Below are 26,794 nucleotides of genomic sequence, written 5' to 3'. Positions count from 1 at the left end.
AACAGAAAATTCCTCATCACTATTACATTTAGATACCTACCCAATTCCTTCCTACACACACACACACACACACACACACACACACACACACACACCCCAAGGCAATAGCTCCCTTATCTTTTGAACTAATTCTGACTATATTGCTAGATTTTAACCTGAAATCAGAGAGAAAGGGCTGATTGCTCTGGCGTTCCTGCTTGATTTCCATGAGCAACAGAGGCATTGATTCTGAATTAATGTCTTTTGAGCTAAGTCACCAGACAATGTAAAGAATCCCTTCTCCAAGGCCCCCTATCAGGAAATGTCTCCCTATAATTACTACTCATCACCCCAAATAAGGAGCTGACTGCTTATCGACTAAAATACTCATACCAGTGGTAAGTGGTATCCTCTTTGTGGAAGACAACTTAAAAGAAGTCCCCCAAATTTTCTAGTGAAGGCACACTAAAAGTTACTACAATAGTAAACACACCCTTTTGTCCCCTTCGTCAACTGCTATAACCATATCCAGCTTAGGAAAATATTCCTCCACTTACTTCGCATGTCTTTTTTCATCATCACGGTTCAGGTTTGCCACATACCCTTCAAGGTATTTTTGGAGTTCTTCAAAAGTCCCAACTGTTTGGTTGAACGTTCTAAATGAAAATTAAATTAAATTAAATTAAATTAAATTAAATTAAATTAAATTAAAACCTCTGTGTTGCTAGTTACCATTGCAACTTGACATTCTTCTTAAGCTCGTAAAAGACTGTTTCTGTGGTTAGTCAAGGCTTTGTAAACTGTTTTTCAATAATTTATGTAGGTTAGTGTCACCATAATATGTAGAATAGTTATTAGAAGTTATAACTAAAGTATATAGTGGACCCTTTAAGTTTATGAACCAAAGAACTTATCAGTGAGAAGAGAAAACATTTCTGTAGTTTTCTGCCTTGTGTAGTTTTTGGCATGGTGTAAAGAAGGCTGAAAGAAATGGTGAGATGTGGGCCGGAGTCTCAACTGTTGGGGCAATTCTTCAACTGACCTGGGACTCACTTTTCTTATCTGCAAGGGTGAGATTGTTCAATATGTGGATGTTAATGTATGTCTATATTGCAATATATGTTATTTTGCAATATAGACATATGTTGAATCATTACGTTGTATATCTGAAACTAATATAATCTTAATATGTCAATGATATCTCAGTAAAGATAATAAAAAGAAGTATTTTTAACTTTCTAGGCATGCTAATATTATTGTGGTCATGCATTATAAATAATACTTAGTTCTTAGAGATGCTCCAAAATTTACAGGTGAAATAACTGTATGTGTGTAATTTGCTTGAAAATAGTGTGGAGAAAGCAGGGAGGGTGGTGAAGTGGTAAATATAAGGCATTAATAAATCACTGTTGAACTTGTAGTATGAGGTTCATAATAACATTTTGTCTGTTTTTTAAAATGTTCTAAAGTTCTTTCCAGCTCTAAATCTCTATCATTTTAAGTTTAATAAATGTTGTATTTGATTAGCAATCAATTACAACATATTCCCCTGTGATACCTATTTTACTATTTTTGTTAATATTTCATATGAGTATTCCCTATTTCTTTGACTACACTGTGACTTTTCTTAGAGAACCTAGCTTTGGTATGTTTGAATTTCCTTTATTATAACTAGATAATAAATATTCAACTGATTAATGAGAGACACAAGGGGCCATATTCAAATATGATTTGAAGGGGGTTAAGGACACAAAATGAGACTTCTTCTGAAAAATAACCTAAGACATTTAGAGATTAATATTGACACACATCACTTACAAATTACTACAATCATTAAATTGAAACTTATCTGGAAATATATATATAGCTAATGAATATTTTATATTTTGTCTGAGATACATTTTGCTTAAAATATTGTTAACTCTTTAGAGCATTTTAGAAATAAATTATGAAGTTGTTTACTATGCAATGTGGGGAAAAATCCATGAGCACTAATAAGCTTATTTCTCTGGAAGATGCAGAATTTAAATCTATTGCTGATATTTATGTGCAAACTTTGCACACAAAATATTTAGTCTGCCAGCATCTGCCACTGCCACAGACAGATTCAGATCAGAAGGCACATTCCTTCCCATGAATTTTAATAGGATGTACTTGCAGCTGAAGATTGGCCAGCACTTCCAAGTGACGATGAATGAGAAGACAGATGGGCCCTCGGAGTAACAGAAGGCCACATCTTCAAAGGTGACAGTAGCCTGCCTTCCCCAACCAGTGTACTCACTCTCGATCTATAACCAGGCAGGCGACATCATTTTCCTCAGCAACAATGTTCGCTGATCTGACATCTTCACTGCAGACAAAAACAGGAAAGGCAGTTTTCCACAGTTAGAAATTAAATGCCTATTTTTATTAGAGAATCTGTCACTTTGTATAAACACCATCACTTAAGCCTTCAAAAGACTATGCTTTTTTATAAACATCATCAGCTGTATGCTATACTTTTAAAAAAGATCAGAAATATATTCCAGTAAAGGTTATGTATACAAGAAATTCAGGGGAGAAGACGATAACAAGGGGGGTGGGGGGGGACACACACAGAAAAATCAGTGACAACAACTAGGTATAGAATATCATTCTGCCCTCATGTCTGCCAAGTAAACAGCTCTTCTCTGATCAGATGGGAACTGCTGCAAACATGCAGGCAAAACCAAAACTGGCTGATTGAAGAAATGTATTGGAAAAACATTTAAGTAATTAACATAAAATAAACCAATCAATAATAAAACCCAAAGGAAGTGTTGTAATGCAATTGCCCACTGAATTAAATAATACCAAAATACTTCTTTCATTTTATAGAATCTATTATGTACACCTTCCATTAATATCTCTAAAATCAGAGTATGTCTTTCAGTTAATGATGAGTCATACTGTAATTAACAGCAAGGTCTGTCTTTCTCAGAAGTGTATAATATATAATGGTGCATCTTATAATTGATAGCTTAAATACAATGAATTACCGGCATGTAATCTAATGAGGGTAAATTTAGTTACCTAATGAAGATCAATGGGTCAAGCATTGGGTAAGGTATTTAGAGACTTTTATTTGATTAGGTTCCTCCCTCTATTAGTTATAAGCTAAAGACATTGAAAAAAAGGCACATCCATATGGTACCCAGTGCTCTGAAAACCATTTAAAGTAGCATGGAGTAGCAAGTATACTGAGACTGCTCTAAGCAACTTCATTAAAAGTGGCATCAGACAAAGTATAGTTCTTTCATCTTCCTTTAATGGTGGGACAGAGAAAAGCTTGGCAGCCCATTTCTACATTCCAAAGAAGTCCACTACCTGGATAGCTGGCATCAAGAGATTTTCTGACATGACCCACAGTCCCTTCCAAGTTTACAGGGTCCTTGCTGGAAGGCATCAGTGAAAGCAGCTCAATTAGCTTTTGAATTGGGAGGTGGGTAGTTTGTACTCAACTTGCATGTACATATCTGTAGACATGTAGATCTTGGATGTGGGCCAACTACTTGATTTGTGAGTTCAAAAAAGAGAAGAGGTATGGCATCCTTTTCACTCGTCAGTGCCATCATTTTGACTAGAAACTCTCTGCAAACTCTTTATAAGTATCAGATGTCTGTAAATGCATGATTCTCTCACAGTAACTGTGTAAGGGCTGCAGATTAACTTTTGCACATAAAATTCTGAAAGACCTCTTGGGCTATTTAGTGTTGAGTCATGGAAATACGCAGAATGTAAGGAATGTTGTGTCATAGTCAGTGGCCCTAAGAAGCAACAGTATAAAAATGCACAAAAATGTAAAAAAATTTTGTATCCAACTCTCCTCATTGATTTTATCTTTATGGTTTCAAATGCTTTGGGGAGTTGGGTGTTTATATTAAATATAAATCCCCATGTTTCTCATGGAAAAACTCTGTAATTGGCTAGCGGCGACATACAGCAGAAATTATTTCAGGTCCAGCAAAACAAGACAGCGTATTTCCTTTCAAAAGCTATTTTGACTCTAGTACGTTTATGAAGTTCTCTGCACGTTCGAATTTGAGTTGTTCTGGTTTGAGGTATGAAAAGAATAATCTGGAAATCTTAAGAATAGATTTAAGTCTTGGATGATGATATTACATAATTATATTACATGAGTGCATCCTATTCCGTCACAAATAAACGAATGCAAAATGGACAATTTCCCTATTATTGAAACACTAGAGGCCCAATGCATGGGATTCATGCACTAGTCGGGGGCGTGGCCTGCAGGGATTGCCCACTGTGGGAGTGCTGCTCATCCTGGTCAGCTGAGTGGCTGTGGACCCGCCCTCTGAGTGGCTGCTTTGCAGGAGCAGCCACTCATCCCAGTCAGCCAAGCGGCGCTCCCATTGTGGGAGCACACTGACAACCAGGGGGCAGCTCCTGCGTTGAACCTCTGCCCCCTGGTGGTCAATGTGCATCACAGCGACTGGTTGAGCAGTAGTTCTGGTTGTTCCACCATTCAGTCGCTGGGCTTTTATTACATGGGATGTTCACTACCAGCCAGAAAATGGTAAAGAAAAATTCACCTTGTCTTTCTATTTCATTTTTAAATTGTTTACATAATAGCCATACCATTAAGTTTAAATGGTTGAATTTTCTTAAAAAATAATAGGCTTATGATTTTTATATAATAAAATTTGTCTTCAGATATTAATTTATCAACACTCCTTTTGGGTCTGTCTTTATGTGATCCTGACATACAAATAAGCAGACCTGGGGCTTTCTACACAAAAGGTGAAGGAAGATAAATGAAGAGAAGTACTGCTCCCTTTTCTAAGCATATGCTTTTATTTTATTTATTTTATGAAATGAAAGCATTTAGTAATAACAAATTTTAAGAAATGTCTTACCTAATTTCAAGTATTCATTTAAAAACTTGAATGACTTCAAAAAATGTGTTTCTCAAAATTTTAACTTGATCTTTTATAAAGTTACTAGAGGCCCGGTGCACTAAATTCATGCACCAGTGGGGTCCCTAGGCCTGGCCAGTGATCAGGGCCTATTGGGGCCGTCTCATCAAGGACTGATCAGGGCCAGGCCAGCTGGGACCTGCTGGCTGCTTTCCAGGGCCTACCGGCTGCTGGCCAGCGCCTGCTGGTCGGGGGAAGGATCCAGAAGAGGTTGGCTGGTCATGGGAGGTTGGCTGTGAGAGTGCACTGACCACCAGGGGGCAGCTCCTACATTGAGCATCTGCCCCCTTGTGGTTAGTGCGCATCATAGCAACTAGTTGACTGGTTTGGTGGTAACGGTCACTTAGGCTTTTATATATATAGATTTCCATTTACACAAATGAAATTCCTCAGATTTGAGGTTATTTTCTGGGTTCCAGGAAGTACAAAGTGTCCCCTGAGCCACTCGATTAACCTTTACATATATTTCTTCTATAAGTTATATCAACCCAATGAATTCATACTTCAAAGGCCTGAGGTTTAGGTAGAAATTCCAAATACATTATTTGATGTTGTTTCTAAAACTTGCAAAATGAGCCAATAAAAATTCTTACAAATGCAAAATGTTTGTCATGATGATTAAAAAGCACACAAAATGGAGGGAAGTCAGGAGGGGATAAGGACACATATGTAATACCTTAATCAATAAAGAAAATAAAAATACACAAAATATGTAAAGTCATTTTCTAATTTACAAAGGGGAAAACAGCAATATTTCAAACCCAGGAAATACAAAAACTTGTTCTTAAGAGAAAATTATAATTTTGACTTCTTTAATCTCTTTCTCTGACTCCTTTTCAAATTAAAAATTCTAATAGAAAACCTTGTTTCCACTAGCAAACAAAACTTTCTAACCTATTTCCTAGGCAAAAAAAAAAAGTATTTTATAATTTTTAATTCCTGGACACTGGCTGCCATTATTTTGGTAGCTCAATTTGACATGTAGTTGCACATACAAAACAATCAAATAATTCTTATAGTATGCTATACAAATTCATGGATTCACCTGATAAGAGCTTTTTCTCCAAAGTATTCTCCTTTCTGCAGTGTTTTTATCACTTGTGGTTGATCGTGGCCCTCTGTACTCTGGGTGACTTTTACCTAAATTATGTCAAACAATGAAAAAGAGAGAGAAGAAAGAAAGGAGAATCTGAACACATTATCTATTCAACCGGACCATCCAGCTCTATATAAATTTTACTGAACAAGGAATAATCTTGCAGTAGTTAGGACAATCCGATGGACTGAGAAATCCCGTGATTTAACACAATCATACTCCTCCACCTCCTGTTGGAGCAAGAGTCTCCATTCAAACCCCACCTCCCAAAGTGAAAAGAATTTTAAGTGAATCTAGTGACTCCTTCCTAGAGATATTAAAGCAAATAATAATAGTCCCATGGGAACTTTGTTTCAAAATGCCAAATATAGTTGACAATTTACTCAAGAATAAAGCTGAGAAGCAGGAGTTCTGAATCAGGTGTTTATAATTGACTCACTGAATCCTGTGAACCCTCTAAAAGTGAACAAAAAATGTGATGTGGAGAAGAGTCCGCAGACTTTCATGGGTTATTGTGATCTACAGTCCCGGCAAGTTAAGAACCCCCATGGCAGAGCCTAACAAAACAATATGCTTTAGTTGTGATTAGAATTATTCCAATTCAAGATGGTAACAGGGTTGCTTCATGTTCATTCGAAATTCTAATTAGCATTTATCTAAATCACCATGAATTAAAAAACATTTTTTTTAAATGCAATTTGTTTATTAGCCAGAATTCTTTCAAAGCATGGGGTCCAGGTTGGGAAGAAATGACAAAAGTGGTTCTGAGTGTTGAAGAGTTTCTGAGGTTTAAAACTATTTTGTTAATTTATTTCCACAGGGGGCCCAGTTCAAAGTTCAATCACAAACCAATTTACAAAGGGCAGTGCCTGAATCTAATGATGAACCTTTCCCATGAAAGAAAGATCATTTGTAAAAATCCAAGTTTATAGAAACAGGTCCTCAAGATTTTCCTCTTTCCTTCCGTATCTGACAAACGATTTTTATCTGTGAGGACCACTGTAAAAAGTCAACATAGGAACAACTGGCAATATGTTAGCCACTCAATATCTAGGTAAAGAAAAAGACCTCTTATATATATATTACTATCTAATTTGCATCAGCATCTAAATCGAACTGAAACTATTGTGTATGAATTGAAGTCCTGAGCCAAACTGTTCTAGAGCTTGAGGTCTGACCATCGCTGTCCTCAGTTGCCAAGTTCACTACCTGCTGCTTGTCAGGGAAACTGTTTTAGCCCTGATCTTGGCCCCTACGGCTGATGGAAAATCACACATCCATAGCTGGAAGGAACCTTAGAAATAATCCAGTCATTTTATACACAACGAAATGAGGTCCAAAAATATCAAGTGACCTGCCAAGGTCACCAGGAAGTTACTGTCTCAGCTGGAACACATCACAAGTTCCTGCGCCCCAAACCCAGTGCTCGGATGGAGCCCCACAGGACTCTGAGCAGAAAAACACCTTTACCCACTCAAAGGAGAGGGCTTCTTATATTGCAATGCAGGGCAGAGCTGCATTTGTGGCAAAATGATTTAAAGAGACTTTGTTTATTTACTTTAAGTAAGCTATAATTAATATTTACCGTTCCTTTGGCTAAAATGAAAAAGGTACTTCCTTCCTCGCCTTCTCGAATAATGTAATCTCCTTTGTCATAGTATTCCTGTTGGGATGAGAGGAACAGGACAGGTTAGATCCAGGGGAGATGTATCAATAAAGACATAAATGAAAAAGAACTCCTAGTGTCTTTGGAATGAGCATTCCACACCTGTTTCTTTCTCTTTTTTTTCTATTGTAACTAAAATATTTTTTAAAAGATTGCAGTCATAAACTGTGGAGAAGTAAGGAGATTTTTGCCTTATTATCTGCATGTATGTTTACCTTTCACAGAAAACAGTCACCAGGAGAACTGAATTTCAGGCATGGAGCCTGCAGATTAGGAGAGAAATGAGAGCAGAACAATAATCCCTGATACACAGGTGGCTTTCACCTAAGTCATCTATATACAAACTGTTTAGTAACCTGCAACAGTCTGAAACCAGGTCTAGCGTTTAGAAAAAGAACAAGTGATTATCTAATAAATTGAAAATATTATCCCCAATGAATATTAGGACTATCAGTCTCCATTTCTAATTCCTTGAAGAGCAAAGGCTGGGAAAATTCTATATGCACATTAAGTAGTTCTTTCATATAAATTCTTTCCACAGATTCATCATTATAAAAGACCAACATTAGACTCTTTTACATGTAAATTCTGTTCTCCAAAGTAGGTTTATCCTCATGAAATCTCAAACTGTCACTTATTTCTTTGTTTCCCTCCTATATGTGCATATAATCAAAGAGTTCTTGGGCAGGGAAAAGTAATTCATCCACCTGCCAGACAAAAAGAGTAATTTGGTCTCTTAGAGAAGATTAAAGATGGATTAAACTGTCCACTCATACTTTGCTTTAACATGATTTGTTTCAAAGTCACAGAACTAAAATGGATCGCTTAATCATTTATACATGCATAAATGGGCTTGTTTAATTTTTTTAAAAGGCATAATTAACCACATAAGAGCTGTCTCTTGTTTAAAATTCAAACAAAACTATTGTATCTACTGTATTTCAATATCTTTTTTGGTCATTTACTCTTAAAACCTATTTACAGTTACAGAATCAATATCACTCCTAATACCCATAACCATTCCTTTTTATTACTATGTACATTTTACAATATATTTCAACCTCTCATGAAGGAAGAATAACATCTTGGGGGGGGGGGGAGGTATTTGAAGTCAGATCTAGATTCAAATCCCAGTTTTGCTGTGAATTTCACTTCCATCAATCCATAAAGTTCAAATAAGAACATTTACCTTCAAAGATTTAGAAAAGAGAAACACCTGAGTTTTCTATTGCTGCTGAAACAAATAACCAAACAACACCCATTTATTGTGTCTGTGTGCCAGAGAATTCAGGCACAGTGTGATTCAATGGGGTTTCTCTTCATTGTATCTCTCAAGACTGAACTCAACTGACTTATTTCACTTAGCATGATACTCTCCAAGTCCCTCCATGCTGTCTCAAAGGGCAAGAGATTCTTCTTTTTACTGCTGCATATTATTCCATGGGGTAAAGGTACCACAGCTTTTTTATCTACTCACCTACTGATGGGCACTTGGGCTGTTTCCACATCTTAGCTATATATATATATATATATATATATATATATATATATATATATATATATATAGCCAGCGACCAGAACGCTGTTACGACCAGAATGACTGGTCACTATGATGCCCACTGTGGCCAGTGAACCGGCCAATCATGGGTGGGGCCGGCGACCAACCTCCTGTAGCCCCTTCCCCCACCCACCCCCACCCCAGATCTGCCCCTGACCACAATTAGGGGTGGGGCCAGCCAACCAAACACCTGTGGCGCCTCCTCCCAACAGGCCTGGCCCCCATCCACCCAGATTGGGGCCAGGCCAACCGGACCCCACCCATGCACGAATTTGTGCACTGGGCCTCTAGTTGTAAATAAAATGCTGCTATGAACATAGGGGTGCATATACTCTTTCTGATTGGTGTTTCAGGCTTCTTAGGATATATTCCTAGAAGTGGGTCAAATGGAGTTCCATTTTTAATTTTTTGAGGAAACTCCACACTGTTCTCCACAGTGGCTGCACCCATCTGCATTCCCACCAGCAGTGTACTAGGGTTCCTTTTTCTCTGCATCCTCACCACCAATTGTCGTTTGTTGATTTGTTGACGTTAGCCATTCTGGCAGGTGTGAGGTGGTACCTCATTGTTGTTTTAATTTACATTTCTTGTTGATTAGTGAAGTTGAGCATTTTTCTATATGTCTCTTGGCCATTTGTATGCCCTCTTTGAAGAAGTGTCTTTTTAGGTCTTCTGCCCATTTTTTGATTGGGTTGTTTATCTTCCTTTTTTTTTGAGTTGTATGAGTACTATATATATTTTGGATATTAACCCCTTATCAGATACATCATTGGCAAATGTGTTCTCCCATACAGTGGGTTCCCTTTTCATTTTGATGTTCATTTCTTTTGCTGTGCAGAAGCTTTTCACATGATCTCACTCATATGTGAAATCTAATGAACAAAATAAACTGACAAACAAAATAGATCCAGTGACAAGGAAGGATGTAACAGACTAAGGATCCTCAGAGGGAAAGGGGTGGCAGGAAGAGATCAATCAAAGAACTTAAATGCATATAAGCATAACCAATGGACACAGACAACAGTGGGGTGAAGGCCTGGGGAGGGAACGGGAGAGGGGAGGAGGGGGGTTAAAGTCTTCCACAGTAAGCTGTACTTCTCAGCCTCCTGGTTGTGGTCATGTGATTACTCCTTGGCTAAAAGCATCTGCACAGAAGTGATGCATGCCTTCTCCATCCAAGGCCCACGAACCACCGGTAATACTAGTACTTTCAACAATAAAGATACATTTTTTTAAAAAAGGAGTGAACCATGGTGTCAGCAGGGCTGTATTCCTTTCTAGAGGCTCCAGGGGAAAGTCTGCTTTCAAGCTTAATCAGGTTGTTGGCAGAATTCAGTTCATTGTGGTTGCAGGATAAGGTCCCCACATCCATGCTGGCTGCCATCCCAGAGGCCTCTCTCCAACCAGTCCTCAAACAGAGCCCCTACAATTCAGAGCCAGCACAGCATGGGGGATTCTTCCACCTGCAACCTGACTCCCACTTCTGCTGCACCTCTCTGACTCTGGCCAGAAAAAGTTCTCGGCTTTTAAGGGCTCATGTAATGATATCTGGCCCAACTAGATAATCCAGGGTAATCTTCCTATTTTAAGGTCCAGAACCTTAATTACATCAGCAAAGTCCTTTTCACCATGCAACATAACATGTTCCCAGGTTCCAAGGATCTAGGTCTGGACATTTTGGGGGTACATCCTGTCTACCACAATAAGCCAATTAAAGAGAATTATTTTATTTTTAAGTGTTAAAAGCATCTGAAACTTGAGTAGTGAAACTGAGTAGTGAAAACTCAATGTTTGCCATATTAAGGAGGAAGATAATGGTTTTCTGAGCTGTTACTTAATTCTTCCGGATCTGTTTCCACTTCTGTAAAATTAAGATTTCATTACTTACCACACCTCATGCTGACTGAGAACTAGGTGAGATGTTGTATCTAAAGCACCTGGTGGCACATTGGGTACATGCCAGGCACCTGATCACTGTTAATTCCTGTGAAAGCGGCTGTGAGCTGGTCCTCAGACTCTCTCACAGTAAACTGCACTCCTCAGCTGTGGCCATGTGACTAACCCCTGGCTGAAAGCATCCACACGGAAGTGATTTGTGCCTCCTCTATAAAGCCCACGGACCTTTCCAGGCACATGTCTTCATCCTTTTCCCTCAATCATGATGGCATGGCCCAGCTTGGGTTCCTGAATACCTCTCTGGATCCAACAGAGATCATCATCCTTGGACTGGTATGTACGCAAGTAACAAACTTCCAGTTTAGTTGGAAAATAATATTTTGAGTTTGGGGCATCACAGTTTGCTTACTCCAATTCTTTAACCTTTCTCATTCTAGTTTCAAAGCAAGCCTTTGCTACGTTCGAGCTAGGCTGTACAGTTGAGATGATTATGACCCTTGGAGGTTAAGGGAGGGACCCAACACTGCAGCCCAAGCACCTTCATTACACAGCTGATGCTCACTGCTCTCTACTAGAACGGCCGGGGTCATGGTCGATGTGCAGGCCTCGGGATGCTCTTCAGTCTCTCCTGTTCCCATCTCAGCCTCGGTCGCCGTTACCCCACGGAGCAGAGGACTGGAGAATCTCTGAAGTGCCATCGGGCTGTTCTTCAGTTATTATAAAGGCTTTTGGGTGTGTGAGGATCCATAACTTAATTCCTCCCAGTCTGATTAGTGAAAAGGGAGCGGCTTGAAAGGAATCACTGAGAAAGAGCCTTGTTGTTCCTTACGGGGCAACCTTCCTGTGGTATTTTCCCCAGGGCTGGTTCTTTGTCACCAAACGCCATGGGAGGAAGATAAATAATACCTCCCAGTGTGCTGACAGTAACTTCATAGATCAGAAAAGGTTGTGGATGTAGGTCAGACCAAAAATATATAGTGGTAAGTACTGGCTCTGATGCCAGACTGGCCAGTGTTTGTCAAGTGGGGAGAGCAGCCAGTCTAGCCAGGGTGGTCACCAAGGCCCAAAAGAGAAATGCAAACAGTGTGGTTACCGTCCTGTGGTTATGTAGGAAAGGGGTCCATAGACGACCAAGAAGCCATAGACCTTGTCCTATGGACCAATGGTTTTCAAACATTTTTCTCACTGACCTACAGTAAGAAATACATTATATGCACACACCCAAATACACACACACACAGACATTTGTATGAAATCGAAACATATTATTCAAAACAGCATTTGTACTCATTACTCTGATATGAAACATGTTCCTCTAATTGGTTTTATGGCCTACTGTGCCCCATAGACTGAAAAAGATGTTTTAAAATAAGATGCTAGAAATCTAGAGTACCTATAGAGTGTATGACAAAAGGAAAAAATAAGGAAATAATTTAAGGGCAGACTGAGAGGTCAAAGTCAGAAGAAAACTATACAAGCAGCAACAGCAAAAGACAAAAATATTTTTTTCACTAAAAAAAAAAATGCTCATTCTGTGATAGTCTAGCAAAATGCCTAAGCTCCTGTAAAAAAAATACATAAAACTAGAAGAAAAATCCAAAGTGATAAAGGAAAACGACAAAAAAGCAAGCCTATGACTTTCTTAGAATCTTTAGGGTGTGGCTAGAAACTAGGATGTAGTATTGATGATATACAATCAGATGTAGGACACACACACATACCCTCCATGCACCATGTGACTATGCACCTATGTTGGTTGCTTAATAAACTGAATACAGTTATTTGGGTTGTTACCAGCAATTTTTTGTTTGCACAAGGACACTAGTTAAAACACCTGAGATATTTTAAAGCAAATACACCAGATCAGTGGACCCTACCAATCCTAATTTAGGACCTGATTGCTTAATTCCAGGGACCAGAGCCTACAAAATGAAAACTAACAGAAATCCCTCTGACTTGGGTAAGTCAACTGAATAGAATTCTGTAATGAAAAGATTGACAGAGCCTGTAGATTTGTGGCCCCCCACCACCTTACTTTTATAGATGAGAAGACCCTAATGCCCACCACGATGAACTGACAGCTGCTAGTGACAAATCCTAATCTCAGGACCTTGGACTAGTAAACTTTCTACCTAGCTGCCCCACCCTTAACTAACTGGATCATAAACTGTGGCAAAATCCAGTTTCTCAACTTTTTTTTATGGCCTTGGGTGTAATCATTAAAGTGAGAAAAACTTCTGGCTCATGCACATGTTAACAGGAACTATAAGGAAGACGAGACCTTTAAAAAAATGATTAGAAGATAAAATGAAAAATTCCTGAATGAAGAGGCAGATTGTGGCAAACTCTAAATACATGTATTCTATTCATAATTCTAAGCTAGTGCTTCTCAAAACTTTAATAAACAAGCATGAGACTTGCATAGTTAAAATGTGGATTTCTGGGCCCTTACTCCACCAGAATTTCTGATTCATTGTGAGGTGGTACCTGGGAGTCTGTCTTTTAAACAGTACTGCGGGTGATCTGAGTAAGGACTAGGACATTCCTCATACCCCACCCCACCCCCCACCACACCTCCAGTTTCCTGAAAGATGGCATGTCAGAGTCACAGTGCAGAGGGTCACTGGGTCAAATACCAAAGGTCTGTAACAAAGAGATAGGTGACTTTTCCATCAACCACAGTCAAGTCCCATGCTCCCTGGATTGATCCCCATGTGTGGGAGCAGAAACTCCTTCCACTCTTGTCTTCCATGCTGCTGCACAGCCGCCAGGTACAGAAGTCGCATTATCATTTTTATTATCATCAACAGTTACACTGCTTTCCCAATCTGTATCGTGTTTTATGATGTTCGTTAATTAACAGCAGTGAGTATATTGGTAGTATTCCCACTGTCCTTTTCCCATCAGAACATGACAAGAAGCTTGAAGATAATGTCTGCCTCTGGGGCTGAATGTTCTGAGTGATTTAAGCTGAAGCAAGAGATGCTATTGGAACTACACAATCGGGGCCATTTGGTTTAGGAATTCAACCAAGCCTTGACAAACACATCAGATCAACTGCTCAGTAACAGGAAGTCCTGATCTTCCTTCCTGGTCCCTGCACAAAAATTTAAAAACTCCCAAATCAACCCCTACACAGCATGCCAGATCCAGCGTGTCTTTCTCAAAGGTTATGGACAGTTTGTGGGACAGCTGGTCCTAGAGCTCAGTGGGCGCTCTGTCTTAACGCCGATGCCTTAGTGATCGGCTGTCGTCCATGTTGGCTCTGCTGGTAAGTAATGTGCTTTTCTTAGAGCTACATAGATCCCACGGCTCCCTTGTTAATCACTTTCCGCATTTGAGAATTTTCACACGCTACAGGGTCCCATTTGTTTGCCAGGTATGAATAAAGAGCTCGTTATAAACCATGCTGCTGTCTGCAAATGATGACATATAATAAAGCTTTCCTAGGGTGTTTTAAAAGATAAGACATTCAAACACGAATTGTGTGTTAATTAAGAATGGATGGGAGCCCCTCATCTATATTTTCTGTACTATTGCCTGTGGCTGCTATAAATATGTCTAATTTACCATTTATTTTTAATGATACTAAATTTTAATATTTGCTGTCAGCATGGAATTCCCCTCTGGTGAATCGGCCCTATTAGTATTACATTAAAACCAGATTTTCCTGGGTTAACAAAAAATATAGGGCCTCCCTAGCTTAAAAAAAAAAATACACCACAATACTCTCAGAAATTAGGATGAATTATTAATCTGTAACATCTGTGATTGGGTTATGTTACACTGGGAAAATCCCAAAAGACACAGGGCAAGCAGTCCTCTTGAAAATGACTTCATAACTGAACGCCCTGAGGACATAAGGCCAGGCTCTGTGTCATCATGGCCTGTCCTTGATAAACTGCTGGATGGCGTCCATGAATTGTAAATGGAAACATTACTGGTGTCACTTACGTTTAAGGATGCAATGATCAGTGCTCCCTTCTCGGCAGATATTAGTTTACACTGTGTATTGAGATTGACAGAGGCATGAATCTGTCAACAACCAGGCTTGCAGGTTGTGTTTTGTTTGTGTCTCCAACTGAAAACAGCTTTATAATAGCTTAGAGTCTATGTGTGACTCCTTAATTATTCTTAACCTCCTTTTAAATTCCTGGTAAGCCATTTTGGTTTCAATGAAATTGACCCCCACCCTCGGTTAAAAAGAGGTTATTTGCTTTGAATGTTCGGCTCTGAAATCTGAAGAAGTTTTCATATAATGCATAATATTAGATTCCAAGGTACGTGTCACAAAAGCTTTAGTCACAAAAAGACTTGGCTAGTCTTGGACTAGAACCAACCATCTGGGTGAGGCTTAATATGAGTTTGTGAACACATTCCAACATGCCATGTTTTTTCCCCTAGATGTTAAAATAGATAAAGTGCTTCTTAAGTGCAGTTTTTTCCTAAAGTATTTTCATGGCCTAGAGCAGTGATGGCGAACCTTTTGAGCTCTGCGTGTCAGCATTTTGAAAAACCCTAACTTAACTCTGGTGCCGTGTCACATATAGAAATTTTTTGATATTTGCAACCATAGTAAAACAAAGACTTATATTTTTGATATTTATTTTATACATTTAAATGCCATTTAACAAAGAAAAATCAACCAAAAAAAATGAGTTCGCGTGTCACCTCTGACATGTGTGTCGTAGGTTCGCCATCACTGGCCTAGAGTGTGCAAGCATGGAGTGTTTCATGGCCTGATTCAGGAGCTATCACCAAACGCCCCAGTACCCTCTTTCTCTGCACAATTTCCTAATTTGCACCACCACTCCTTTATGCTATGGAAACTCTGTAGGAGTTGTGAAGTGCACCGCAGAAAATCAAATGCCTCTTGACCCTTTGTACGCCATAAGCGTCTATAGATGCAAGCAGTGGACCTTCCCACAAGCCGTGCAGTCTACAGCTGCAAACCTCCCATATCAACTCTGGTCGCCCAACTTTCAAATCAGACTTGTTAGTGACATCTCTGGGTTTGCCACCATTTTGAACGCGTGGCAGGTAGCTGGTTGAGTAATGCAGATTAGTTTTATAAAACATACTAAAAAGATTAAAATATACTTTACACATGCAAGTCCAATGTTTTATACATTTCAGAAGAGTCACCGAAAGCTATTCCAGCCCCAGAATTCAGTGAGAATGGGCCTCATGGTTTTTCACAATAGAAAATGGCCCCTGGTCACTGTAGACTGCCGATCCACCATCTTTTCCTTTTTATTCACTTATAGTGCTAATAAGGATTACATTACACAATCTCTTAATAAAATGTATTTTTTGCTTTAAAGTTTCTTACCACTTCCAAGCAGTCAATGATCTTGGTTAACTTGTCTTCAGGTAAGTTCTTCAGCAAGGATACACTTCAAAATTAAAAAGAGACATTGATTTCTTCACCTTCCTACATTAAGATATAAATTTACACCTATATGTAGATTCAAAAATCTTTATATGCATCTAAAAATGCACCTTAATTTTCCAAAGTAAACCTCCAAATATGTCACAGATAAACAACTAAATTTCAAATATTTTAAAATTACATAAATACATATAATCACAGGAATTTATCACAGGCAAATAAATATAAGATATCATAAAGGGAAAAATCAAATTTTGTCTGGTTAGGGGAGAAAAAAACCCACAACATTTTACATTTGTTGTTGGTTTTCTAAGTGAATCACTTCTGAAAATGTGTTTTTCCCCATATCTCAGTCTCTTTCATTAGCATGCGTGACAAGGTCTGCTTCCAGAGGAGGATCAGATTTTCATCCAAATCCTTGCAATTAGGTAAAGACTGAATCCAGGGAGGGAATGTAGGAATTAGCATGAAAATGATCTCTGATTAGTTATATTATATTGTCTTAAAATTCATGATAGCCAGAGGCATGTAATAGAAACATTTTTACAAATAATAATAATACATAGAAAATGAAATAGAATACAGAAACTTATTTTTTTAAAAAAATAAGAAATTCCACTAGAGTGATTAACCAATCAAGATGATTAAATTGCTCTATTAGAGAAATTTCTCCTCTACTTTACCCATTTTTACTCAAGACTGTTGATAAAATTTCTATAAGATAAATACGCCTTTTTTAAAAATATATTTTATTGATTTTTTACAGAGACGAAGGGAGAGGGATAGAGAGTTAGAACCATCGATGAGAGAGAAACATCGATCAGCTGCCTCCTGCACACCCCCCACTGGGTACATGCCCACAACCAAGGTACATGCCCTTGACCGGAATCGAACCTGGGACCCTTGAGTCCACAGGCCAACGCTCTATCCACTGAGCCAAACCAGTGAGGGCAAATATGTCTTTCTTACTATGTAAAATTTGACATGTCTAAGAAAAAAATGATGCTACTCAAAAGTACATGACTGGATCTGATTTTTTCTTTTTTTAAAATATATTTTATTGAGTTTTTACAGCAAGGAAGGGAGAGAGTAGAGAGTTAGAAACATCGATGAAAGAGGAACATCGATCAGCTGCCTCCTGCACACCCCCCACTGGGGATATGCCTGCAATCAAGGTACATGCCCTTGACAGGAATCGAACCTGGGACCTTCAGTCTGCAGGCCGACGCTCTATCCACTGAGCCAAACCGGTCAGGGCTGGATCTGATTTTTTCAAAAAGAGCTCTAGACTGACCCTGCACATGTGCAGGGAGAGGCACATGCCCAGGAGACATGTATAAGAATGTTTGCATCAGAATCGTTTGTAACTGCCAAACACTGGAATACCCTCCAATAGGAGAGGAGATCAGTGTACTGCAGTAGAGTCAGATATCAGAACTCTACTATAGGAGAAATTATTGAACTAATCAAATGGATCAATCTTAGAAAAAAAAATGAGTAGCCTGGCCTGTGTGTCTCAGTGGTTGGGCATACCTATGAACCAGAAATTCACAGTTAGATTCCGGGTCAGGGCACAGGCCCAGGTTGTGGACTCAATACCCAGTGGGAGGCGTGCAGGAGGCAGACAATCAGTGTTTCTCTCTCATCATTGATGTTTCTGTCTCTCCCTCTCCCTTCCTCACTGAAATCAATAAAATTATATCTTTAAAAAGTATTGAGCATTATGCTAAGTGAAATAAGCCAGTCAGAGAAAGATAAATACCACATGATCTCACTCATTTGTGGAATATAGAGAACAACATAGACTGATGAACAGGGACAGATCCAAAGACAGAGAAACAGCGATCAGACTATCAATCCCCAGAGGGAAAGTAGGGGAGGGTGGGGGTAAAGGGAAGAGATCAACCAAAGGACTTGTATGCATGCATATAAGCCAAACCAATGGACACGGACAACAGGGGGATGAGAGCATGAGTGGGGCGGGGGGGGGGGGGTAAGTTGGGAGTTAATGGGGGGATGAGGACACATTTGTAATACCTTAACCAATAAAGAAATTTTTTTAAAAAGTATTGAGTAAAAAATTAAGTTGCAAAAATAACATCATTTTTATGAAGTTCAAAAATAGGCTAAATCAAGCTATAGGAAACTAATAAAGACTTCCAAGGGAATGATTAGTACTAAACTTCAGAACATATGCTACACTAAGGAGAGGGAGGATATAGGAAGCTAGGAAATGACATGGTGGAGCACATGAGAATAACAACATGACTAACTTTCTACTTCTTAGGTCAGACAGAGGCTTGATGGTGCTCATTTTGTTATTTTTTTTATAAATTACATATATACTGTGTATTTTTTATATACATCCCATACTTCATAATTAAAATATATAAATGAAAAAAGAAAGAGCTTTCTGTGTATTATGAAATAAATGTATTTCTCTAATGTCTCCTTATTGATGAAAAGGTAAAAGGGTAATGAAAACATGTCATCGATTAACACATGCCCATTGTGAAAGTTCTATTTCTGCTCCACACTGGGATCTACAATGTTAGTGAAAATTTTCTCCTGCAAACCAATACCTTTGGGGAGGGGTGAGGATATCTGTTGTCTGTCTCCCCTCTATGAAGGCAAAGATCAGGTTCATCTTGATCACCACTGAATCCACCATGTTTAGGGCTCAGCAATAAGTATTTGTTGAATGGATGCATGAATAAGAAAACAAAAGGAAGGAAGGAAAGAAAAAAGGAAGGAATATGTACTAGTAAATTCTCTGAGCTCCTTTCACTAGGCCAGAACATGCTAGACTCCAAGGGAATGAATTGCTATGCCTAGTGGTTCAGGTTTTGTCTTAGATATTCAAGTGCAACCCACATGCACTGGTTTATTTATTTATTCCCCCCTTTTTTGCCCTTGCATAAGTGTGGTTCATTAACTCCAAGTGCTAACCTGTGTTGGTCAGTTACTGAATTTTGAGGTTACTTACACTAAGGCATTGGTTGGCATAAAGGTAAAGCACCTACTTGTCATTATTGCGACTCTCTTCCAGGAGTCATTATTGACTCTGGGAGAGTAACTCAGCAAGATTCTTAATGCCTGTAATGTTCTACTGATCAGCAATGCATTCATTCAATATGCACTGAGTCCTCACTATACTTGAGGCACTGTAGAGCCCTAAAATCATTGATTCTGCAGGCCAGTTATGTAAGACAAAAGCACCATACTTAAAAAGAACTTAGTATTTTTTTTTTTTTTTGGAAACTGTCAGACATCCTATCTAATAAAAGAAACATGGTAATTGGCATAAGACCCCTACCCCTCCCATTGGCTAATCAGGGCCATATGCAAATTAACTGTCAGCCAAGATGGCCGCCGGCAGCCAGGCAGCTTGAAACTAACATGAGGCTTGCTTGCTTCAGTGACGGAGGAAACCAACGTTCCCCGCCTGCTGCTGCAGGCCTCTGAGCCTGCAGTTTGAAACATTTTAACAAATATAGAAGCTAAAAAAAAACCCCAGAAACCAGCTTTCAGCGAGCTGGGATCTCAGAGCTGGAGTCAGAGCTGGAGTTATACATTGTTTCAAACTGAAACAAACCAGATACCTACTTTCAGCAGCAGAGGCCTAAGAGCTGGAGCCTCAGAGCTAAAGCTGGCCCAGAATTAAAAAAAAAAAAAAAAGAAAAGAAAAAATGGAGTGGTTGGGAGCTTCTGTCACCCGCCAGCCTGCAAACAGCCCTCAGCCCCTCACCCAGGCTGGCCAAGCACCCCAGCGGGGACCCCCACCCTGAAGGGTGTGTGACCAGCTGCAAACAGCCATCATCCCCTGCCGGGAGCCGATCCATGCTTGGATCGGCTCCCGGCAATCCCCTCACCCAGGCTGGCCAGGCACCCCAGTGGGGACCCCCACCCTGATCCAGGACACCCTTCAGGGCAAACCAGCTAGCCCCACCCATGCACCAGGCCTCTATCCTATATAGTAAAAGGGGTATATGCCTCCCTGCACCGGGATCAGCATGACAGGGGGCAGCGCCCAAACCCCCTGATCGCCCTGTGGCTCTGTGTGTGACAGGGGGAGGGGCCACAACTTCCCTATCCGCCCTGCTCTGTTTGTGACAGGGGAAGGCACCCCAACCTCCTGATCAGCCCTGCTCTGTGCCTGATACGGGGGAGCTCCCCAACCTCTGATCACCCTGCGGCTCTGTGTGTGACAGGGTGTGGCGCCCCAACCCGCTCCCCCCCCCCACGGGCCCTGCTCTGTGTGTGATGGGGTAGAGCCATAACCTCCCCATCGGCCCTGCCTTGAGTGTGACAGTGGCGGCGCCCCAACCCCCTGATCCGCCCTGCTCTGTGTGTGACAGGGGGCGGTGCCCCAACTCCCCTATCGGCCCTACTCTCTGAGTGACAGGGGGGAGCTTCCAACCCCCTGATCGACCCTGCTCTGTGCGTGACAAGGGGGAGCTCCCCAACCCCCCTGATCGACCCTGCTCCATGCGTGACAGGGTAAGGAGCCCCTACCCCCCTGATGGGCCCTGCTCTGTGTGTGACAGGGGGCAGTGCCCCAACCCCTGGATCGGCCCTGCTCTGTGCGTGACAGGGGGTGGCGCCGCAACCTCCCCATAGACCCTGCCTTGAGTGTGACAGGGGGCGGTGCCTCAACCCACCAATCAGCCCTACCCTGAGCGTGACTGGGGGTGGCATCGCAACCTCCCAATCAGCCCTGCTCTGTGCATGACAGCGGGCGGCGCCCCAACACCCCAATCGACCCTGCTCTGAGCCCGACCAGGGGCTGCACCTAAGGATTGGGCCTGCCCTCTGCCACCCGGGAGCAGGCCTAAGCCAGCAGGGCATTATCTCCCGAGGGGTCCCAGACTGCGAGAGGGCACAGGCCAGGCTGCGGGCCTCCCCCTTCCCCCCGAATGCACAAATTTTTGTGCACCGGGCCTCTAGTTTTATTATAATGACCAATTATCATAGGTAACAATTCATTACAGTATGCATTGCAGATGCAGAGGCTGTCAAAACTCCCACAAAAGATGCAAAAATAGTTTAAATGAGGAACCTACACTTTCAAAAACATTTTTTAATGTATAACTGACTTTTTCTGACTCAGAAGTATTTCCTTCTATATGAGTTTACCTATCCAAATAGTTTGGCATATAGAACAGCTCACAAAATGAGTATGTTTCAAGGATCCATGCCATCATGGCAAGCACTGTAACATTCTGGCATGTTAATTTGCTACAAATATAGTAATCTAGAAGATGGTGTGGCTATGCAAATGAGAAAAAATGTCTCTGGTAGCCCAGCCAGCATGGCTCAGTGGTTGAGTGTCGACCTATGAACCAGGTGGTCACAGTTCAATTCTTGGTGAGGGCACAGGCCGGGGTTGCTGGCTCAATCCCCAGCAGGGGACAAGTAGGAGGCAGCTGATCAATGGTTCTCTCTCATCATTGATGTTTCTATCTCTCTCTCCTTCTCCTTTCCTCTCTGAAATAAAAAATATATTTTTTTTAAATGCCTCTACTAAATCAAGTAAGAATAGGAAAATATATTAATTTCAAGATTATTCTAAGCAAAGCCATTATTAGAAAAATTATCTTTTGTTATCCTCTTCCAAATTACAGAATATCTTTCAAAGTCAACTGAGCAACCCAGGTGAGTATTTTAGGATTTTTTTGCACAGTTTTCTATACAACATACAATGGCTCCATATATACAAGGGCAAATTAGTACGAGAAATAAATCAAAAGTCAGGGCATGAGGCCAATGGGAATTAAATATTATACAGAGTGGCATTTACTGCACAGGAATAATTCTGGTTGCATCATGTGGAAAATGCTTAGTAGTAAGAGAAGCTACAGTGAAATAATTATTGTGGTAAAACCAACAGACCCACAAAATGGCTGCACCATCTTTGGCTCTTTCCACCTGTTAGCCTTACCTTCTGAGGAAGTTTCTGTACTGTTCATCTCTAGCTTGAGCCGTCCTTCTCATTATATTCTGGAATACCTCTCGATCTAGTGCCCAAGTTTTAACATTGGTAATAGCTTTAGAAAAAAAAAAAAAAAACACCAAGAAAGTAATAAAATATCATTTAGCCCCATATTAAGAAAACATTACAAAATGTTAATCAATAAATATTTTATATATTCGCATAAAATGGTATTTATTGGAAAATGCATTATTTCAACATGCAAATGGAAGGCAGCGGGGATATAAATAGTGGGCAATTTTATAAAATCATTTTTGGCTTTCCTGTGACCCAGGTTTGGAAGTGAGTAGCAAAAGATTTCCTTTCTAATTATGTTTTGCTTAGGATGATATTAAAATTAGTTTGCAATTCCCAATTAAGCACTGCATCATCAGGATGTATTTCAGATTTGTGCTGTGATAGAAGAGAAGCCAGCTAGTCTGTAGCTACTCCAATGAGTTAATTGAAAGTTTAAAATCTCTGGGTGTAGGAGTGTATTTTTATGTCTTTTTATGGTGTTCAGACATTGTTGGTAAAGAGAGCCAATATATTTTAAGGATCACTATGGTTACTATTACATAAAATGTATACAAATAATTTTCAAAGAGATTATGGAAGACTTTTTTTTTACAGGACAGACATTGAAAGCAAGAATAAAATCTAAAAAGGAAGAGGAACAGAAATACCAGCTCTAAAAATTCTATATGAAATAATGGTTTTGAGATTTCTTTTTTTAAAGGAGTAATGAGAGTCTACAAAATAGATCAAAACCCAAAGCTCTGATTTACTAAACTTTAGAGTGAATTAGAATCATCTTGACATTCTAAACCTGAACTGCCAGAGATTCTGATTCAGGTTTGGAACGAAGCCCTGAATCTGTATTTTTATCAAATACTGCAGCAATGCCGAGACATGTAACCCAGTCCCAAGAACTGAGAAACATCACATCCAAGTAATTCAGAAGAAAACTCAAGATTGAATACATTCAAAACAAGAACTTTAAAGAGAAGCAATTAAACTAATCTCAAGTCATTCATGAAAATTCTCATTAACTAATTCACATCATTTTTGATATTTTTTTCATTAGTTTAATTAATTTTTTTGGTTTATAATATGGTCAGAATCTCATAGAGAATGGAAAGTAAACATTCTAGATGAGCCAAAGGCAGATGTCTACATGGCAAAAAAAAAAAGGGGAAGTGGCAAATAAAGCAAATATTGAATCATTCAGCTGAAAGCCATGTTCATATTTTACATACAGGTATCTAACGGGAAAGTTCTTTTAAATTTGAATTATTTAGACCAGTGCTTCAAAATAAATGTTCTTAAGAGTATAGCATTCCTATTAATAAGAGCATATGGGTCACAATGGAAGGCAAAAGACTAAACCAGATGCAACAGTGACTCAACCAGATTACCTTTAACATTGCAAAACAATTCAAAACTACAGCATTTCAACTACCATTACCTTTCACAGAGGCGGTCCTTGTACAGTTGTATAAAATGGCTAGTTCCCCGAACGTGGTCCACATAGGGATGCATGATATCAATTTCTCCCCTTGAAACACCTCTACACGGCCCTCTATCAAGTAGAATTAAAACAAAACCACAAATAATAACAATCTGCCTGGATTCCATGAATTTAAAAAATAAACAAAGTACATAAAGCACACAGTTATTATACCTATGATTCTCATTTTAATAACGTGGTTAAGAATGCAGACTGAAACCAGCTCTGCCACATCTCATGAACTGTTCACCTTGAGAGAGCTACCCTCTTTCTTTGAGGTTCCTTGTCCATAATGGGGAAAATAATATTTACTTCATGCACTTACTGTAGGTAGGGAACTTAGAACAATGACTAGCATATAGTAAACGCCATATGAGTGTTAGCTATTGTGAATATTATCATTGTTACCATGTTCTTTCTCTGAAGCAGTGGATGGCAAGTGTTTTATTTAAAATTCATTCTAATCTATGAAGCAATTTCTCTTGTACAAGAAACACAAATCACTGTATGTCTTGGAAACACACCACAGCTGTTCACACTATCATAACTGAGAAGTACACTGGCCCCAGAGTCAGACTACCTGGCTCTGAGTAGTCATCGGCTGTGTCCCTGAGTAAGTTACTTTACTATGCTCAGTAGTTGTCTAGCCCCTCATTCAGTGAAATTAATTAATAAATGGAAGTCACTAAGAAGAGCGCTTGAAAAAGACCACAAGCTGGAAAAAAAATATTTTTGCAAAAGACACATCTTATAAAGGACTATTGTAAAAAATATAAAAGGACTCTTAAAATTCAGCATTCACAAAACAAATAAAATGGGCCAAAGACCTTGACACTCGCCAAAGAAGATACATAGATTGCACACAAGCATATGAACAGCTGATCCACATCAAATGCTATCAGGGAAATGTAAATTAAAACGACAATGAGGTATCACTACATACCTATTAGAATGGCCAAATTCCAGAAAAATGACACCACCAAATGCGGACAAGGATGTGGAGCAACAGGAACTCTCATTCATTGTTGGTGAGAATGCAAAAGGGTTAAGACCCTTTGGAAGACAGTTGGGTGGTTTCTTAACAAAACTAGGTATACTGTTACCATACAATCCAACAATCATGCTCCTTGGCATTTTTACCCAAAAGAACTGAAAACTTATGACCACACAAAAACCTGCACACAGATTTTTATGGCAGCTTTATTCTTAATTGCCAAAACTTGGAAGCAACCAAGATACCCTTCCATGGGTGAATGAATAACTGAACTGTGGTGCATCCAGATAATAGCATATTATTCAGTGATAAAACAAAATGAGCTATTAAGCCATGAAAAAAACATGGAGGAATCTTAAATGCATATTACCAAGTGAAAGCCACCAATTCCAACTGTACCACATTCTGGAAAAGGGAAAACTATGAAGAAAATGAAAAGATCAGTGGTTGTCAGGGCTGGGAGAGGGGAGGTGAATACGCAGAGAACAGAGGATCGTTAGGGCAATGAAAATGTTCTGTAAAATATTATAATGAACAATACATGTCATTATACATTTGTCTAAACCCACAGAATGAACAACAACAAGAGTGAATCTTAAAGTAAACTAAGAACTTGGGTGATTATGATATGTCAATATAGGTTCATTCTTGGGGGAAAAAGTAAAAATAATTTTTGTACCACTCTGGTGAGTAATATGGATAATAGGGGAGGCTATGGATGTGTGGGGACAGAGGACATATGGGAAATATTTCCCTCTCAATTTTGTTATAAAACAAAAATGCCTCTAAAAATGATGTCTTGTAAATAAAAAGTGCAGAAGAAAAGTGTTTGAAACTGATTTTTATTTAGACAAAGGTTGGAGGAAGGGAGAAGCAGCACTTCAGGTACCTCCTCACAATTTTTTTTTTTTTTACCCTGGAAATTCTACACTCCTTTCCCTTCGAAGAAATTCAAATAAAACCTAACATAACTAAAATAATATTCAAAAGAACCTATATTCTTAGTGGGGTTATTCTACTTGAAGAATCCCCTTCTCCTAAATCATCACTAAGTACATCTGGTGGTCTAAGTACATCTGTTCATCTACTCATTCAACAAATCTTACGTTGGCACTTACGTACTACCAGGAACTGATCCAGGTGCCAGAGACAGAGTGGACAAAACAGAAAAGATACTGATTCTGACAGAACTTATATCCTAGTAATAAATAAACTCTGCTCTGCTTAGGATCCAAAGCCTATAAATTAGATATGAAAAATTTAATAAGTTCTCATTACCACTAAATTCCTTTCCATTGAAAACACTTAATGGTACTGCCAAATTAGTATCATAGATTTTAATGCATTTCATTTTTATACTAAGGTTATGTCTCATTGGACTTGAGCGATACTGACAAAATATGGACTATCAAAAGTTTAAGCTAAACACCATTTATCATTTGCTAGTCATTATCTTATAAAGGGCAGATTTTTAATAAACAAATTAATTTGCTCAATCAATTGAATCAGGCAATTCAGTCCTTAGATAACAAGTAATTAATTAAAATAAGAAACTGTTCCATTTTCATTTCCATGTGTGCTATAGCCCTGATTTGAATGGCTGTATGGATGCTGCCTTCTGTTCAAACTCCTCTCTCCCCAAGCCTTTCATCAGAGTTACTGGCAAGGAACAAGATGGGCAGACATGAGTTTCATATACTTTTCTAGCAGGTTCCATAAGTACTTATTGACTTAATGACCTAATTTTTTTCTCTCCAGAATGTTTTTGTGTTGCTAA

At 39.3% G+C, this 26,794-nt stretch overlaps 1 protein-coding gene across 2 annotated transcripts in view; it reads right to left on the bottom strand.

The window, feature by feature from the left end:
- PRKG2 (protein kinase cGMP-dependent 2) overlaps positions 1 to 26,794 on the bottom strand; it is a gene marked incomplete at its 5' end in the record, with an annotated part of 83,449 nt that overhangs the window by 37,983 nt on the left and 18,672 nt on the right. Inside the window, 7 exons of one of the 2 annotated variants that reach the window (XM_081095507.1) lie at positions 537 to 635; positions 2,261 to 2,329; positions 5,980 to 6,074; positions 7,616 to 7,693; positions 16,483 to 16,546; positions 22,484 to 22,589; positions 23,982 to 24,095. In XM_081095507.1, coding sequence (XP_080951633.1) covers positions 537 to 635; positions 2,261 to 2,329; positions 5,980 to 6,074; positions 7,616 to 7,693; positions 16,483 to 16,546; positions 22,484 to 22,589; positions 23,982 to 24,095 — 625 coding nt within the window. Of the gene's footprint in view, positions 1 to 536; positions 636 to 2,260; positions 2,330 to 5,979; positions 6,075 to 7,615; positions 7,694 to 16,482; positions 16,547 to 19,124; positions 19,784 to 22,483; positions 22,590 to 23,981; positions 24,096 to 26,794 lie in introns of those variants that run through there. The other variant, XM_081095508.1, reaches the window with a different exon arrangement.

Source organism: Myotis nattereri (genome assembly GCF_964212035.1).
Source record: "Myotis nattereri genome assembly, chromosome: 1".
NCBI classification, from domain to species: Eukaryota; Metazoa; Chordata; class Mammalia; order Chiroptera; family Vespertilionidae; genus Myotis; species Myotis nattereri.
The sequence above is the reverse complement of the archived record's forward strand: the minus strand, read 5'-3'. Positions and strand labels throughout refer to the sequence as shown.